A 19,440-nucleotide genomic window follows, 5' to 3' on the forward strand; every position below is an offset into this window, starting at 1 on the left:
GCAACAATGAATGAATGGAATCCCAAAATCTCTGTAGATGTTCACTGAAATGAAAAATAAACAACCTAAATTAAAAAAAAAACAAAACAACAACTCACCCACTGTTGTTGAGTCCCGTTCATCAATTTTATCATCTCCAGATTGTGCATTTTTGGCTGTATTTAGAAGTCTCTTTAGACTAAGACTTTCTAAGCTTGATCCCAGTTTGTCTCTGATGAACTTTATGGTTTGGGGCTTTGCTCTGACGTCTTTGATCCACCTTGACTTGATTTTTGCATATGGTGTAAGATATGGATTCTGTTTCAGCTTTCTGCAATTAGCAGTCCAGTTTTATCAGCACCATTTGTTGAAGAGGTTGTAATTTCACCACTTGATAGGCTTGATTTTCTTCTTGAATATAAGCTGACCATATATAGGTTGGTCCATTTCTGGGCTCTCAATTCTATTCCACTGGTCTATGTGCCTTTTACTGTACCAGTACCATACTATTTTGGTTACTACCTCTGTGGAGAGAGAGCATGGTGCTGTGAACGCGGGAGTTGTGTTGTGTTGTGTTGTGGCGGTCTCTGGAGAGGGGCGACTCTGCCTCCAGGAGCCAAGGAAGCCACACTTGGCCCTGGGTTGTTTTTGTTCTTTCATTGTTTTTGTTCAGACATTCCTCTAGCTTGTATAGCCCTGGTGTACAAGTTGCTGTCCCGCGGTCACTTGTGGTTGCTCTGAGGCTGAACACTGTGACACGGATGTGTCAAATGCGTTAATGGTTGGCTACCCAATGCGGACTGAGAGTGGGGTGGAGCTCCCCAATTTTAAACATGCGTGGAAGGAGGAGTGGCATCCACTTCCATAACAGCTTGCCTCTGGAAACCCTATGAACCTGGAGAGAGGATGAAAGGCACCCAAGCGTCGAGGACTCTCCTTCATAGGGTCGCTATGAGTCGCCTGTGACTTGACGGCACTTAATAACAACAACAACAACAACCTCTGTGTAGTAGGTTTTGAGGTCAGGGAGTGCTATACCTCCCACTTCATTTTGTTTTTCAGAAGTGCTTTGCTTATTCAGGGTCTCTTTCCTCTCCAAATAAAGGTGACAATTTTCCTTTCGATCTCCTTGAAAAATGAACTTGGTATTTGTATTAGAATTGTATTGAACATGTAGATTGTTTTTGGTAAGAATTATCATTGAGTCTTCCTATCCATGAGCAGAGCACATTTTCCCATTTCTTTAGGTCTTTTATTGTGTCTTTCAGAAATGTTCTGTAGTTTTCTTTTTATAGATCTTTATATCTCTAGTTAGGTTCACTCCCAAGTATCTCAATTTGGGCTTAGCTATTGTAAAAGGTATTGCTTTCTTAGTTTCCTCTTAGTTCTCTTTGTTACTGTAGAGAAATTCCAGAGATTATTGGATATTGATCTTATATTCTGCCACTCTACTAAATTGGTCTACTAGCTCTAATAGATTTTTTTTTATTGAGCCCTTGGGGTTTTCTGTGTATCTGCGTATATCATGTCATCATGTCATCTACATATAGCAATAGTTTAACCATCTTTGCCAATCTCGATGCCTTTTATTTACTTCTCATGTCATATTGCCCTAGCAATATGAACAGTACAGTATTGAACAAAATTGGAGACAGTGGGCATCCTTGTGTGGTCCCTGTTCACAGGGAAAATGTCTTCCTCCATTGAGAATGATATTGGCTCTTGGTTTTGCACACATACTTTTCACTATGCTCAGGAAATTCCCTTCTATCCCAGTTTTGCAGAATGTCTTTATCAGGAAGTGTGTTGGATTTTTTTCAAATGCCTTTTCTGAATCAACTGCTAAGATCATATAGTTCTTGTTACTTGCTTTGTTAATATGGTGAATTATGTTGATTGTTTTTCTTGTACTGAACCTTTCTTGCTTACCTGTTATGAATCCCACTTGTTCATGATGAATTAATTACTTTTTGGGATGTGCTTTTGAATTCTGTTGGCTAGAGTTTGTTAAGAATTTTTTGCGTCTATATTAATGAGTGATACTGGTCTGTAGTTTTCTTTCTTGGTAATATCTTTGCCTGGTTTTGGTATTAGGGTTATCCTTGCTTTATAGAATGACTCTGGGAGTGTTCCTTCTTTATCAATTTTTTAAAAATAATTTAAGTAGAATTGGTGCTAAATCCTCTCTGAATGTTTGGTAAAATTGGGCTGTGAAGCATCTGGTCCAGAACTTTTCTTATGTGGAAGTCTTTTGTGATGGGTCTATTAAAGTGTTCTATATCTCTGTCCTTGTCAATCTGGGTAGGGCATGAATTTCAAGAAATTTGCTCATTTCCTCTAGGTTTTTTAATTTATTAGAGTACGGCTTTTCATAGCTTTGTTCTAATTTTATTGATTTTATTTCATCTTGTTTTGTTGTGATGTCACCTCTATAATTTCTTATTAGAATTATCTGTCTCTTCTCTATTTTTTTCTTTTGGTAAGTTTGCCAGTGGTTTGTCAATTTTATTGACCCTTTTGAAAAAAACAGCTCCTGGTCACAGTGATGTTTTCAATTGTTTTTCTGTTTTCTATCTTGACATCAGCTCTTGTTCTTATAATTTCTTTTGTTCTAGAGGCTGATTAGATTGTTGTTCTTTTTCTATTTGATCAAGGTATTGAGTTAGATCACTGATTTTTTTTCTTCTTTGTCATCTTCATTCATTGTTCAACTTTCAGATGCATAGCAAGTAATTGAAAAGACTATAGTCTGAATCACATACACCTTCATATTTCATTTTATATCCTGCTCTTTAGTGGTTTTGAGAGTTTCTTGATAGTAGATTTCCTTATTTTTAGATTTTAATGAAAGTTTAAATAATGTACAAGGCATTGAAACAGACAAGGGAAAGAACTGTATAAAAGGAACATATGATTAGGTATTATTGGCATGGCAAGAGTACAGAATAAGAGTTGCATAGTAAAGTGGTCCGGGGTGGAGACAGGGAACTGATAATAATGAAAGAACTTTTTCTTAAAAAAAAAATTAACTGGTGGGGGGACGGGGGATAGGAAGGAAAATGTGCAACAATGAATGAATGGAAATCCAAGATCGTTCTTTCTTTTTATATGTGTACCTATTGCTATGAACTGCTCTCTGAGGACTGCCTTATCTGTAATCCCAGAGGTTTTGATATGTTATATTTTGTTTGTTTCAAGGAACTTTTAAAATTCCATTTTCTATTTCTTTTATGAATTAATTGTGTCCTAGCAGAGAGTTATTCAGTTCCCACATGGGTGGTTTTGTAAGCTTAACCCTTCTGTAGTTAAGTTCTAGTTTTATAGCATTGTGGTCTGAGAAAATACTTAGGATTATTTCAATGATTTTTTAATTTGTTGAGACTTGTTTTGTGTCATGCGATCAAGATTGAAGAATATACTATGTGCACTTGAGGAGAAAGGGAATTGAGTTTTAATTGGGTGTAGTACCCTGAATACATCCACAAGATCTAGTTAGCTGATTGTATATTTTAGATCTTCTACATCTTTTTTTTATTTTCTTTTAGGTTGACCTATCATTCGGTGATAAAGGTGTGTTGAAATCTCCTACCACTATTGTGATGCTGCCTACTTCTTTCTTCAATTGTATTTTATGTATTTTGCTGGCCTATCTCTTGGTGCATAAATGTTGATCAAGGTTATGTTTTCTTGGTCTATTGTTCCTTTAATCAGTATGTAATGCACTTCCTTGTCTTGCATGTTGATTTTCATTCTACAGTCTATTTTATCAGAGATTAATATTGCCACTCCTGCTTTTTTGAGGTTGCCATTTGCTTGGTGTGTTTCCCCGTCTCCCCCCACCCTGCCAGTATTCTATTTTAAGTCTATCTTTCTCTTCTTTTTTTAGATGTGTCCCTAGTAGGCAACATATTGATGGCTTTGTGGTTTTTTATCCATTCTGCTACTATTTTTCTTTTAATTGGTACATTTAGTCCATTCACATTAAGTGTGATTATTGTCAGGCCAGGTTTTACCATTGCCATTTTGATGTGTTTCTTTTTCTGTTGTTTCTGATTACTATGGTCCGTCCACTTTCCTTTGGAATCTCCATGAGAAGGACTTCACTTAAAATTTCTTGTAGTCTTGGTCATGTTTTCACAGAATCCATAATTTTCTTATTTTCTGCAAAGAATCTAATTTCTCCTTCATATTTGATGGAGAGCAAGCCCAAATGTCCAACCACATTGGAATAGATTGAGAAATTATGGTACATTCATACAATGGAATACAAGGTAGCATGGAGCAATGATTTTGTAAATTAGTATCTAACATGGGAAGGACTAGAGAGCATTATTCTAAGTGAACTATGTATCATAAAGCCAAATACTGTATAAGACCATTATTATATAATGAGTATGAGGATCAAAGGAGATGAGAGGGTTTCATCATAGGGTCACACAATTTGATGGGTGGAGGGAGAAGTGGGTGAAGGAAAGGGGAAAGATCCAGTGTGAAAAACAATGTATACAAACTTTGTGGGTAAATCAGTGTTAAAAAAATTTAAAAAGTTGGAAACAAGGAAGGACTAATCATCATAAAATATGGACTTGATGACAGACATGATACTGGAGATAGAATGATAGAATTTTGTACAGCCTATCCCTCCCAAATTTAAAAGTCATCTCAAGAACAGGTTTGAGATATTGAACATTAATGAACGAAGACCAGATGAGCTATGGGATGAGCAAGATTATCATCCATTTAAAAAAATGCAAAAGGTCATTACAAAGATAGAGGAGGAAAACTAAGGCAAATGTCAGAAGAGACTCTGAATATTACACTAGAATGCCAACAATCCAAAACAAAGGAAAGAAATGAGGAAGATAAAGAGTTGAGCATAAGATTTCAAAAGGCAGCTCATTAAGACAGAGTGTTATTTTAAAAAAAAAGTCAGTATTATAACGATATGTGCAAAAAGCTGGAGTCAGAAAATAAAAAAGGGAAGAATTCCTTGGGAATTTCTCAAGCTGAAGGAACTGAAGAACAAATTCAAGCCCCGAGTTGCAATACTTAAAGATGTTATGGGCAATATTTGAGTGATTCAGGAGCATCAAAAGAAGATGGAAGGAATATACAGTAATTGTACCGTCTACACTTCCAAGCATAATGTCCTTCTCCAAGGATTTGACCCTCCTGGCAACATGCACAAAGTATGTCAGATGGATCTTCAAAATCCTTGCCTCCATGGTGCGGCCTGGTTTAACCCTCTCAAGAACAGACCTGTTTGTTTTCTTAGCAGTCCATAATATGTATGTTCAGTTCTCTTCTGCAGCATCACAGCTCAATGGCATCAATTCTCCTTCTGTCATCCTTAATCATTGTCCAGCTCTCTGATGCATTACAAGTAATTGCAAAGACCATGGCCTGGGTTAGGCCCCTTAGTTTCTAGACTAACATCATTGCATGCCAGTATTCTGAAGAGGTCCCTGACAGCAGACTTTCCCAATATAATTCATCTTTTGATTTCCTAACTGCTGGTGCCAAGAGTGTTGATTGTGGGGTCAGACAAGCTGAACTTGTTAACAACCTCAATCTCTTCTCCATCTATTGTGCTGCCAATTGGCCCAGTCATAAGAATCTTTGACACTCCATTGTGTTTCTGAGGTTATAAATCTTTATTGAAGGATATACTCTGTCTATCTCCTGTAGAGCAGCTGGTGGATTCAGACCATCAGTCTTTTGGTTAACAGCCCAGCAAGTTTTACACACCTATCCACAGTGGCCTTCCACTGTATATTCAAGGCTGTAAATTCTTGCAGGAGGAGACTGTCCATCTTTTCTCTATAAAGCAATTGGTGGATTTGAACCACTGACTTTTTAGTTTGCAGTTCAACACTATGCTGTCAGATCTCTTTTAGTATGCTGTTCTTAGGAGTCCTTAAGTTGGATCAACTTACGGTCACCCTAATAAAAAAAGCATAAAACTCTGTTCAATTCTACACAATCCTCATAGTCTCTGATCTTGTAAGCCAATTGTTGCAACCACTGTACAAATTTATCTTGTTGAGGGCTTGCTTCTCTTTTGCTCCACTTTTCCAAGCATGATGTCTTTTTCTAAGGACCAGACTCTCCTATGAGGTGAATAGTATTATCTCTTTCTGAATATATTAATACAGTGTTGTTGTTGCTGTGGTTGTTGCTGTTATGTGCCATCGAGTCGTTTGCGACTCATAGCGACCCTATGTACAAGAGCCCTAAATGCCGTTCTATCCTGTGCCAATATCGCTGTCTCAAACACATTCATTCCCACCACTCCACTCACAGAATTGATCCATCTCATTGAGGGTCTTCCTCTCCTGTTACCTGTCTGTTACCAAGAGTGTTGACTGTGGAGCCAAGTAAACTAAAACTGTTAACTATCTCAATCTTTTCACCATCCATACTGATGACACCAATTGGCTCAGTGGTGAGAATCTTTGCTTTTTTGATATTGAGCCTCAATCCATATTGAAGACTGCAGTCCTTGACCTTCTGCAGCAAGTGCTTCAGGTCCTCCTCAGTTTCAGTGAGCACAGTTGTGTCAACTGCATAATGCAGGTTGATTGCGTATAAAAAGAGTAACTGGTCAGATTAATGTCTAACACTGAGTAAATAATAGCTGTTATTTTTATATTTCACAAAAAATATGTGTTTTATGTGTTTACAATGACAGATTAAGATTTGCCTTTCTATACTTCCAACTTCAGTGCTTAGAAGAGTTCATCAGATTGTAAAATTTTGAGTGGAACATCAACCTACAGTTCCTATTTGAGAGAACTGTAGAAATGTCTGTAATTGCAAAATGATGGACATTTTAAAACTAAGGCTTTTGATATAACTAAAGCTTCTAAATCAAATTTCTTCTTGTCCTGAGCAACTCCATTTTGTGTCTTTTCAAACAGCCTTTGTCATAAGTGTAGCTAAAGCTTCTAAATCAAATTTCTTCTTGTCCTGAGCAACTCCATTATGTGTCTTTTCAAACAGCCTTTGTCATAAGTGTAGCTTAGCATTTCTGTAAATTTTTTTCACAGCACCTTTGATGTGCTATAGGAAAATACAGTTTTGCTTACCTTACTTACATGGCTTCCAAGAGATGTGCCTAAAGTTAGAAATACTAACATGCTTTTCTGTATCAAAACTCTTTTTCTCCTCTTGGCCATAACAATATTGAACATTCTCACTTGTGAAGATTCTTTCAACAAACTCTACTGTCATATTTTATTAGAGTCCTATGGTATATGCAAATTGAATTCCATTATTGATCCTTTGGTAATTAGTATGAAACCATTTCAGCTTTCCAGACCTCAAAAACCAAGCTACAGATATCTAAATGTACTAGGAAACAGTGATTTTTTTTGTTATAATTTACTTCTAATAAAGTATCTGTAGACATCTCTTTGTAACAACTTGGAACTATATTTTAAATTATCCCAGAAAATGTATTTTTAGGTGCACTAGATGCACTAGAGTCAAGTACTACTCATAGTAACAATGAACAACAGATCTGAACCCTGTCTAAACCTTATCATCTCTGACATATTTGAGGCCACTGCTTGTCACTGATTCAATCCATCTTGCTGAAGGTCTTCTCTATCTTACTGACTCTCTACCTTTCTGAGCATCATGCCCCTTTCCAAAGAATAGCCTCTTCTAACAAACCTGCCCAAAGTATGTAATACAAGTATTAGAAAACTTACAGTCAGCCCAAATCGCATCACTTAGAATCTTCCTTGCAAAACTCTCAAGCTCATTGCCATTAAGCTGGAACTGATTCGTAGCAGAACCTCCAGCAGGTTTTCAGAGGCTCTAAATCGCAGGATGTCAGTCTAGAGACTAAGGTGGGCCAAACTCAAGCCAAGGTCTTTGCAATTACTTGCTATGTGTCAGCTGGACAATGACTAAGGATGACAGAAGAAGAATTTAGGCCTTCAAATTGTGGTGCTGGAGAAGAGTCTTCAAAACAGCATGGACTGCCAAGAAAACAAATAGGTGTGTCTTCGAGAGGGTGAAACAAAGTTTCTCCTTGGAGACTAGAATTTTTAAGCTCCATCTCATATACTTTGGGCACAGGGCCAGGAGAGACCAGTCCTTGGAGATGGGCATAATGCTTAGAAGGGTGGACAGACAGTGCAGGAGAGGAAGACCTCTGAAGAGATGGATTTATATAGTAACTGGGCCAATGGGGATTGGTGTGCCAGAATTAGTGACTGGCTCAGGACAGGTCAGGGTTCAGAGCTGCAGTACATAGGGTTGCTATGGGTCTCAGGTGACTTGAAGGCACATAACAACAACAACAAACAAACAAACAAAGTGCAGGAGAATACATTGCCCATTTTTCTCCCACAAAACAGCTGGTGGATTTGAACTGGCACATAGGTTAGCAGCACAACTCCCTACATACCATGCCACCAAAGGAAGTCAAAGCCTACAAAAGTGGTTAAGCAAGATCCTATCGCGTGCTGCTTTGTAAATGTTATCAATTTATAAATACCCCAAATTTACCCCTTAATTGCAGTCTTGTTTTTATCAACCTCTATAATTATAAAGTCCAGTACTTTGTCAAAAATTTTTTGAAGGTTCCCTGTTTTTCAAAATTTTCTTGTCTCTTCAAGCAGGTTTTCAGGAGGGGTGTGTGTGTGTGTGTGTGTGTGTGTGTGTGTGTGTGTGTTTTCCCCTGTCATTACCAGAGAAATATTTTTGAAACTGGAAATTCCAAGGGAATCTTCCTTCCACTTTGACTCCTTTACTAAGAATTTGGACTTCCTCCTGGATATGTAAATAAATTATTCTCTACATTTTATCAAGATCTCCAGATGATTTTTATGTATTTCCTTAGCAAATAGTGACTGAGCTCCTCTAATGCTTTGGCTATCTCCTGAGCTAGGAATTCAAGACAAAGGGGCAAACTGGAAGATGTCCAATACTGGAAGGAAAAAGAGGGGAAACTCAGTGGGTCTCCACTTACTTGAATAAATTATGTTTCTTCTTGTTACGGGCAACGTAGTCGATTCCAGCTCAAAGAACAGGGTATATATTGTGTGCTGCCACTGAATGGGAACCGACCCTTAGCTGACACTCCAGAGGGTTTCAGAGCAGTACATCCCACAGGAAGGGATGCCCATCTTTTTCCCGTCAAAGGATAAAGAACGGCCCTATCTTTTCTCTGTAATCTTTATGAAGATGGACTGCCACATTTTTATTTTGTGGTGGTTTGATGGGTTCCAACTGTTCCCTTATAAGCCCAGCGCTTACCTACTACCCCAGAAAGTCTCCTTGGAGTTTACTCAGAGAAATAAAAGGGGTGAAGTCTGAGTTACTTCTATTGCTCCAACAAAAAAATACCTCCACAAATTTCGGCTCCAGAATTCCTTCCCTCCCTTCCATTCAGTTCTCGCAGAGACGCTTCCCTGTCTCCTTGGCAACTCGGCGTCCACCAATCGAAGCTAAGGATTGCTGGTCACGTGTGCTATGCCAGCCTAAACGGCCCCAACATGGCTGCCCCTGTAAACTGTGTCTGAGAGCTTTCAGTTACTCTTCTGCTATAAGCCTGACCATGGCGACTCCGGCTTTGTGTAATTTGCCTCAGAGTCCAAAGGAGCTTCTTGGAGACCTTTCACAAGAAGAAGATGAGGACTGTGATTCTGAAGATTGGGCCAGCGACTCTGGTTCATCCTCCTCAGCTAGTAGCGATTCTGAGTAAGGCTCTCGAAGAGGGACAATTAAATCCATCTCTCTCTCCATAGAGTGTACACGTGGCTAGGGGGACTTTATAGGGTCTTGCCATATTTAGGATTGGGTGTTTGAGGCTGTATAATAAGTGAGACTTGAGTCACGTGCCAGTTGTGTGATAGAAGCCCAAAGGACCTTTCCATTTGCTACTGGTCACCTTTTTATGTTAGATGAGAATATCCTCCTTTTTGCTAGCAACGTCAGTGCTGTCTGAGAGATGAGAGTGTAGCTATTCGAGTATTCCTAAAACTCTGTTTCTGTTGTGGTGCCTTCTTGCGTTGCTATTGTTGTTGTTGATTGCCTTCGAGTCGAGCACGACTCATAACGACCCTATGAACTTGAAACCCCTTTCTTTACTGATGTAATAATCTTCGTAGCTTTAATATTAGTATTTAAAGAATCCTGATAGTGCGGTGGTTAAATCGCTTGGATACAAAGTGAAAGGTGGGAGGTTTGGCCTTGCAGGAGAATGATGTGTTCATCTGCTTATGTAAAGATTTACAGTCTGGGGCAGTTTTACTGAGTCCTGTAGCTTTAACAGGGCAACAAGGCATTTAGAATAGAGAGACAACATGTTTTCTAAAGTAAATTCTTAAATAACAGTTGTTTTCTTTTTCTTGTAGCAAATTCATTTATACATAAATTAAAGAAAATTTACCCATGGTATTGCCGTGGAGGGCAACTTCTGTTAGGGTATTTCTGCCATATTTTTCTGTACTTGCCCAAGGTTTTTGTGTTTTCTATTTTGTAACATAATATCATTTTTTACGGTTTTTTGTAAAACTTTTTTCCTACTAGTTTATTTACAAAATTCGAATACAAATTTGAACAAATTCTTTCACTTTTTCTCACCCCCTATCAAATTGTATAACCCAATGATTAATTCCCTCTTCCCCATGCACATCCACATCCCCCTGCTTCCAGCCTATCCCACCCCTCCAGGCTCCTTATACTCATTCTGCAGTAACGGTTTTATACAATATTTGCCCTTGTGGGACTGAGTTAGTTCACTCAGCATAATGCTCTCCAATCCCTCCCAAATTAGGTAATAATTTACAAAGTTATTGCTCCTGTGTGCTGCATAGTATTCCATTGTATGAATGTACCATAATTTCTCAATCCATTCATTTGTGGTTGGACATTTGGGCTGTTTCCATGTTCTTGTGATGGTGAATAATGCTGCTATGAACATTGGTGTACAAATCTCAGTTTGTGCCTCAGTTTTCATATTCTCAGGGTATATTCCAAGTAGTGGAATAGCTGGGTCACATGGAATTTCTATGTTCAGCTTTTTGAGGAAGCACCAAACCACCTTCCAGAATGGTTGCACCATTTTACAGTTCCATCAACAACGTATAAGAGACCTGGGAGTAAAGCCCAAAACCATAACGTTTATAAGAGACAAACTGGGATCAAACTTAGAAGCGCTAGTTCAAGATTTAAAGAGACTGCCAAGTACAACCAGAAATGTACAATCTAAAGAGGATAAAATTGATTCATGGGACCTTTTAAAGATTAAATCTCAGTGCACATCAAAAGCTTTTCCCAACAGGGTGAAAAGAAAACTTACAGACTGGGAACAAACATTTGGTAATACCATCTCAGACAAGAGTCATAGAACAAAAGTTTACAGAATACTCCTGGGCCTGCACAAGAAAAAGACTGATAACCCAATTACAATATGGGCAAAAGACATGGAAAGAATTTTCACAGAGGAAGATATTCAAATGGCAAAGAGACATATGAAGAAATGCTCCAAATCACTGGCAAAGAGAGATGCAAATCAAAACCACAATGAGGTACCATCTCACTCCACTAAGAGTGACAAAGTTTAACAGGACAACAAGTAATAGATGTTGGAGAGGATGTGGTGAGAAAAGAACTCTTATAAATTGTTGGTGGGACATAATATTATTTTAAAATATAAAGTATGTGTTACTTTTCACTTTTCGGTAGTACCATCAAAAAGTTGCTTTGATTCAGAACACAGTTTGACTTCAGTTTTGAAAGCACTAAAATATGTCCCTTTGGTTATGGCCTAGAGGCAGTAAACTGTGTTGCAATCCCAAAGGCATGTGATTCCAGTCTACTGACTACTTCATAGGAGATCCATAAACAAACTCCTCCAACTTGTTCCACCAAGATTATAGCCACCAAGAGCCATAATATATTCTAGAGTTTAGCAAGGACAGATTCTGTTTCTTGAACACCTGAACAAGTTTAAAATTGTTCAATATTTTGTGTAATATACTGCACCTATTCTCATTAATTATAAAATTCATGCTTGTTAAGTGATATTAGAAGGGATAATAGATTATATAGAACATTCATATAAGGTTTTGTGCTGGTATGTTCTCCTACATGGGAGCCATAACAAGTTGAGGTGCAAATTCTTCATTTCTCCACATCTTGAACATCACACTATTTTAGCAAAGAGAGAACCTATAACTTGACTCTAGTAAAAAAGCTAAAGTGTAGGAAGGCAGGATCTCTAATTTCTAATGAGTCTCCTGATTTTGGTGGAATGAGACAAGTGATCTGTCCTTCATCTAGTTATTTTCCAAGAAACAGAAAATGAGACAAGATAAAGGAGTTTTGTTTTTTCTCCTACTCCTCATTTTAAATTTATTTGTTTACAAAGCATTCATAGGAGAGGAGAACACTACTAGTTACAAAAGTGTAAACAAATTTTTTATCTTCCATTTATTACTTTCCAAAAAGATTATACCAGCTTTAGATTCAGCTGTAACTCTCTTGTCTCTAGTATCTGAAGGATTTTTTTTTTATTTACCACTTTTTCGGTACGATAAAGACCTTACTATTGAGTCTATTGAAAGCTCTCTGAATGGCACAAATAGATTGTGCTTGACTGGTAATCTGAAAGTTGATAACGCAGACTCATGTAGTAGTGTGATGGAAGAAAAGCCTGACAATCCGCTTCCATAAAGATTACAGGCAAGGAAAGTCTGTGGAACATGTTTGCGCTGAAACACATGTTTTGTCATAAACTGGAGTCGGCTTAACAGTAGCAAGTTTGGTTTTTTGGTATTGTGTCTTCTTTATAGCAAACTCAGCTCATTACTGTCAAGTCAGAACCAACTCAAAGCTAATCCTCCAGTGGGTTTTTAGAGACCATAAACCGAATGAGAGATTGGTCATCTTTCTCCCAATGAGCCACTGGTGACACTGCTCAACTCCCTATGGACTATAATACCAGGGTTCCCTGCCATATACCAATAAAATTTTTCTTAAATTTTAGATGTATCCATTAGGAAGTGTTTATTACATCCATAATTCCTAAAATGACGAGTTTTATTGTTGAGCTGCTTATCATAAACATGTATCTTGCAGCTTTTTTTGCCCTTTTTCGTCTCTGCCCACTTCCTGTGCTCCACCAGCAATTTATTGCTTCTGATGTTTTTGTAATTATCTGCAGATCCATGTTTTAACTTTCAGAATTTTCAATAGATTCTAAGTTCCTAAAGAACAGAAATTGAAATATGCTATGCGTGATAAATTGATTGACCCAGAAAACATCAATAGAAGATAGAGGGAATACACAGAATCACTGTACCAAAAAGAACTAACTGACTTTGAAAAATTTCAGGAAGTACTATATGAGCAGGAGCCAATGGTAATGAAGGAGGAAGTAGAAGCTGCATTGGCAAAAAATAAGGCCCCTGGAATCGATAGAATACCAATTGACTTCTTTCAGTTAACATTTGCAGCCTTGGATGCACCAGTCTATGCCAGGAAATTTGAAGGACACTGTCTCACCAATGGATTGGAAGTGATCCATATTTCTTCCAATTTCCAAGAATGGTGATCAAGCACAATGTAGAAAATATTGAGCAATCTCATTAATATCACATGCAAGCAAAATACCGCTGAAGATCATTCAAAAATTACTACAACAGTACATATAAAGTGAACTGCCAGAAGGTCATACAGGATTTAGAAGAGCCCCTGATGGATCCTGGCTTAAAGTAAAGCTGCAAGGTGGGGATGGGGGAGCAGAGGGTTGAGGATGGGCGGGGGAGGAGGTGCTCAATCATAATTTGATGAGTGGAGGGAGGGGTGAGTTAAGAAAAGGGGAAAGATACACTGTGAAAAACAATCTATATGAATTTTGTAAGTAAACTAGTATTAAAAAATACCAGAAGAATGTCTCTTTATGCTTTGTTGACTATGCAAAGGTATTTGACTATGTGGATCATAACACAAGTTATGATTGAGAAGAATTGGGAAGAAGACTTGGCTGACAGTGAGAAGAATGGGAATCCCAGAGCAGAATTGTATCCCTTATTTGTGCTCATGCAAAACCTATACCTAGACCAGGAGGCCATTGTGTGAACAGAGCAAGGGAACACTGCATGGTTTAAAATTAAGAAGAGAGTGTGTCAGGGTTGAATTCTGTCTCCATACCTATTGAATCTTTATGCAGAGCAGATTATTCAAGGAGCTGAATTAATATGAAGAGGAATGTGGCATCAGGATTAGAGGGAGACTCATCAATAACCAGCATTATGCAGATGACACAAACTTGCTTGCTGAAAGTGAGGAGGACTTGAAGCATTTGTTTCAGGATATCAATATGAATTGCATTTCAGTATCAAGGAAACAAAGATTCTTACCACTGGGCCTATTGGCAACATCTTGATAGATGGAGAAAAGATTGAAACTGTCAACAACTTCATCTTACTTAGATTCACAGTTAACATCCTTGGTACTGTCAGGAGACGCACTTCACTGGGAAAGACTGGTTAGAGATCTCTCCAAATTATTGACAGCAACAACAATGAGGTCCGTTTAAGGACTAAGGTGCATCTCATTCAGACCATGGTCTTTCTGATCATTTGCTATGCATCTGAAAGCTAGACAGTGAAAAAAGATGACAGAAGAAGAATTGCTGCCTTTGAGCTTTGGTATTGGATAAGAGCATTGAGCAGCCCATGGATTACCAAAGACTAAACAAATATGTCTTGGAGAGGGTGAAGCCAAGAATGCTCTTTGGAGGCAAAGATGATTAGGCTTCACCACACATGCTTCGGACATGTTGCTAGGAGGGACTGTTCTTTGGAGAGGGACACGATTGGAAAGGTGGAGGGTCAGTGAAGAAGAGGAAGACCCTCGATTAACAAGGTGACTGCCACAGTGGGCTCTAATGTGACAGAAAGTGTGAGGATAGTGCAGATTAGGACAGGGTTTAGTTCTGTTGTTCATAGGGTTGCTACGGGTCATATTTGACTCAGTGGCACCTAACAACAAAAAATGCAACACTACCATAGTTTTGGTTTTTAATTTTATTTTATTTGTTTCATACTTAACTAATTCTGTTTGAACTAAATGAAACCTAGGCCCAGAGAAAAAAGTGAATCTTAATAGAGAGTACTCTTACCTGCTGTGCCTGACAGAAGTCTGAGAAAAATGATGTCTCCATTTGTGTATTTACTCGTAATAAACACTTTACTGTGATCCTCAGCATACCACACACTTTTTATTATAGATGCTGAGGATGTGGGACAGAGAAGAACTCTTCCCTTGTGAAGTTTATGGTCTGTAGATGTGCAGGGCAAAGCCTAGAGTTAAGAACAAGCGAATTCAATTCAGAGAATTTTTGAGCAAAAAGCTTCATAGAATTGGGTCAGATTGGAGAACATTTTTTTATGCTTTCGTGAAGAGTTTAAATTTTATCACACATAAAGTGGAAAGCCAGGGTCTTTACATTTGGTAGCAGTGTGATTTGAGTTTTAGGAATCTGATTCAGACAAAAGTTGAGCTCTGCATTACAAAGGCACAGTACTTTTCTCCTACTAGCGAGATTTACTAGGGAGCTCTGATGGCTTAGTGGAAAGAAATTGTATGCAGTTCAAATCTACCAGCTGCTCCTGGGGGACCAAAATAGGCAGTCTCTTTCTGTCTGCCTCAGAAAACTCTCTGGAGGGTCAGCTCTGAGTCAGTTCCAGTGCGAGGGTACAAAACAACAACAAAGCAGAGATGAAGCAATAGACCAGAACTTTGCATACAAAGAAAGTATTTATTAAAAGCTTCACACAGGGAAACACACTACCGGTCTTGGAAGAAAAATTCTGTCAGAGCTATAAAGCGGTTTTAAATGGGCAGAGGCTTCATGTTTATTTATGAAGGATGGTAAGAAATTTTGAGAAATGGGTTTGCATAGGTTTTTGTTGTTATTGTTAAGTATCGTCTAGGCTACTACAACTCATATAAGCATTATGAACAAGAGATCTGAATTCTGCCCTTTCCTGTGCCATCCTTGCATAGGCAGGATTATGATAATTAAATGTACAGAAAACTGGTCCTTCAAGATGAAATCTGCTGCAGAGGCTTCTGGGTTAAAAGATACCATTTATTATGGGATGGGGCACATGCATTATAGCAGTGTCTTCTGGTTCAAATCTTTCCAAGTCAGTTTATTCAAAGTAGGTAAACCCTCCTACATGAGTGATATAGTTCTACACATGTTCCAGAGAATTGATTGATACTGGCTTCCATGGGGCTATGTCTGAGGGGGAAAACGGTATTCTCAAAGATAGAATGAATTGACTGATACTATTAATAAGACTATTGCAGAATGTGAGGAAGGTATGTGGATCTGGGAAGCTTCTTGTGCAGGAAATGAAAACCTGACACTCTACTTGTCCTGTGTCTTACTTAATTCTGAGAGGAAACCCTTGGACCCCGATCCTACCTGAGAACCATAAGAGACTAGTGGTAGCAAGACCAGATAAGGAAGACCTCACTTTAAAGATGACCCCTAAAGCCAAAAGCAGGTTTCAGGGAACCGAGGGAAGCCCCTGAGTATATAAAGTAGAAAGCTAGTATTTATGGATACTTTAATCACATTATAAGTGTCCTTTCTTTAAGCCTACTCTGCCTTTGTTCCAGTCCCCTTCAAGAGTTTCTACTTTTTTCTTTCAGACACCTTTATTACTGTTAAGTTCTATTTTGTATGTTTTCTCTTGCCATCTGGTTTGACAAAAAAAAATGCATATTTTTTTTTGTTGAATCAGTCACTTAAAAGTGATAATGTGATTGAAGTATCCATAAATACTTGATTCTTGAACAACTTTATTGAAGCATAATTGACAAACAGGAAACTGCACTTATTAGAAGGTACAGTGTGATACATCTTGGCATATTCACCTGTGAAGTTGTTACCACAGTTAAGATAATGACCATAGGCATCTTGTCCAACAGTTTCTGCTAGTGCCTCCTTTCTGCCCTACTAGCCATCCCATCACTCCTCACAAATATGTATCTTGCTTTCTGTCACTATAGTGAATTTACACTTTCCAGAGTCTTATGAAAATGTAATTATAGAGTATAGACTTTTACTGTATACCTGTTTTGAGGTTCATTTATATTATTGCCTGTATCAATCATTTATTTCTTTTTACTTCTGAGTAGTATTAAATTTTAAAAATATGCCAGATTTTTTCCTTAGATTTTAATGTGAAAATGATTAAGGAATCAAAATATTTTATAGAAATGATCACATGCTAACTTCCAATTTAAGATAATACTTCCTTTTTTCTTATACATTAAGCCTTAACTTTTTAAAACTTAATTTTTCTGTATAAGCTGTATAATCAGTTGATATAGATTAAAAAGTCAAACAATGCTTAACAAAGTTTATATGAAAAAATGGTAATGTCCTCCTCCCATTTTTCTCTACTTGGAGTTCAATATGGTTGAAGAGAATTTATTACTTTCTTTTTTCTCCTCTAGTGTTGCCCATCTCATTTATTAACATCACCTATCTCTTTATAAATATCTTCAGATACATTAAGTCTCTAGTTCTGTTGACTTCCTTTTCTGATGTCCCACACTTCCTCCTTTTCTCCAGACATTAGCTTATATAAAAGATGTGCCTTTCCCATCGCAATAACATGGAAAACAGTCCAAATGTCCAACAATATTCAAATGGATTGAGAAATTGTGGTAGCCACACAATGGAATACTACACAGCACTCAGGAGCAATGATTTTGAAAATCACTACATTAATTGGGAGAGACTGGAGAGCATCATGCTGAGTAAACTCACTCAGTTCCATTAAGGACAAATATTACATGAGTCTGCTATTGTGGAAATAGATAACTAGTAAAATGTGTATGAGGAGCGAAAGCAGGGAGGAAAGAAGCAGAAAGGTGAGGATGAGCAGGGGGGAAATCATAGGATCACACAACTTGATGGATGGAGGGACGGGTAGGTAAAGGAAATGTGAAAGATCTGGCAGGGATCTAGAAAGACAGGGCAGTGATGGGAATAGTTCAGTGTTGATTAATTTTATAAGATATAATTAACAGGAATGATTGTATGAAACAATGTGAATGAAAGATAGTGTGAAATATAATTTATATGAATTTTGTAAGCAAACTAATATAAAATAGAAAAAAAAAGATGTACCTATGTCCAACATAGATACATCGTGTATCTTTTTTTTTTTCTATTTTATATCCATCAGGATGGATGGCGAAGAGATTGAGATTGTTCACAGCTTCAGTTTGCTCGGTTCCACGGTCAACACTCTTGGCACCAGCAGTCAGAAAATCAAAAAACGTATTGTGATGGGAAAGTCTGCTGTTAGGGACCTCTCTAAAGTACTCAATAGCAACGGTGTCTCTCTGGAGACTAAGGTGTACCTGATACAGGCCATGGTCTTTGCAATCACTTGTTATGCATCAGAGAGTTGGACAGTGACTAGGGAGGACAGAAGGAGAATTGACGCCTTTGAGCTGTGGTGCTGGAGAAGAGTATTGAATGTACCATGGACTGCCAAGAAAACAAACAGATTCATCCTAGAGAGGATTAAACCAAGCAACTCCTTGGAGGCAAAGATTCTGGGGCTTCGTCTGACATACTTTGGACATGTTGTAAGGAGAGACAGGTCCTTGGAGAGGGATATCATGCTCGGGAGGGTGGAGGGACGGCCTAGAAGGGGAAGACCCTCTATGAGACGGATTGATTCAGTGACTGGGGTAATCGGGATGGGTGTGTCAGATGCAGTGCGATTGGCACAGGATAGAGCAGGGTTTAGGCCTGTTGTACATAGGGTCGCTATGAGTCGCAAACGACTCGACGACACGTAACAACAACAGCAACAACCTATGTCCAACATACCAGTGAAGTAGACTCCTGATTTGAGTGCCTCTAAGTTCTCTTATCTGCATTCCTCTACTGTTCATAGGGTTTTCAGAGGCCTGTTATTAAAGAAGTGAATGGCCAATCCTACTGTCTCTATTAATGTGGGAGCTCTACTAAAATCTGTCCACCATGGGTAACCCTTGTGGCATTTGAAACACCAGAGATACAGCTTTCAGTATCACAACAACCCACAAGTTCTCTCAGTACAGCAAACTGACAGACAAGTGTTGTATCAATTAGAACAGTTGATGGAGAGGGAGATCCTCGACCAGGTCGATTGACATGGTGACTGCCATAACAGGTTCTAATGTGTCAGGAAGTGTGAGGATGGCATAAGATAGGACAAGGTTCAGATCTGTTGTTCATATTGTCACTATGGGTCATATTCCACTTGATAGCCCCTAACAACAGCAACAGTTTCTCCTACTGATAGTATTTCTTCTATATGTCAGCCAGAATTTGCATTCTAAAACAATTCTGATCATTTTTCTACACCAGATATGCAGGCTGGGTTTAGAAGAGGTCGTGGTACTGGGAATATTATG

General features: G+C 38.2%; 1 protein-coding gene across 1 annotated transcript in view; it reads left to right on the forward strand.

The window, feature by feature from the left end:
• The first annotated feature begins 9,550 nt into the window (after positions 1-9,550).
• Positions 9,551-19,440, forward strand: part of INTU (inturned planar cell polarity protein) — a 134,571-nt gene continuing 124,681 nt past the window's right edge. Inside the window, exon 1 of the mRNA XM_006887553.1 lies at positions 9,551-9,693. Within this exon, the coding sequence (XP_006887615.1) occupies positions 9,551-9,693 (143 nt within the window). The remainder of the gene's footprint in view (positions 9,694-19,440) is intronic.

This window comes from Elephantulus edwardii, unplaced genomic scaffold (genome assembly GCF_000299155.1).
Source record: "Elephantulus edwardii isolate Elephantulus edwardi_28Jun2011 unplaced genomic scaffold, EleEdw1.0 scaffold00058, whole genome shotgun sequence".
In the NCBI taxonomy this organism is placed as follows: domain Eukaryota; kingdom Metazoa; phylum Chordata; class Mammalia; order Macroscelidea; family Macroscelididae; genus Elephantulus; species Elephantulus edwardii.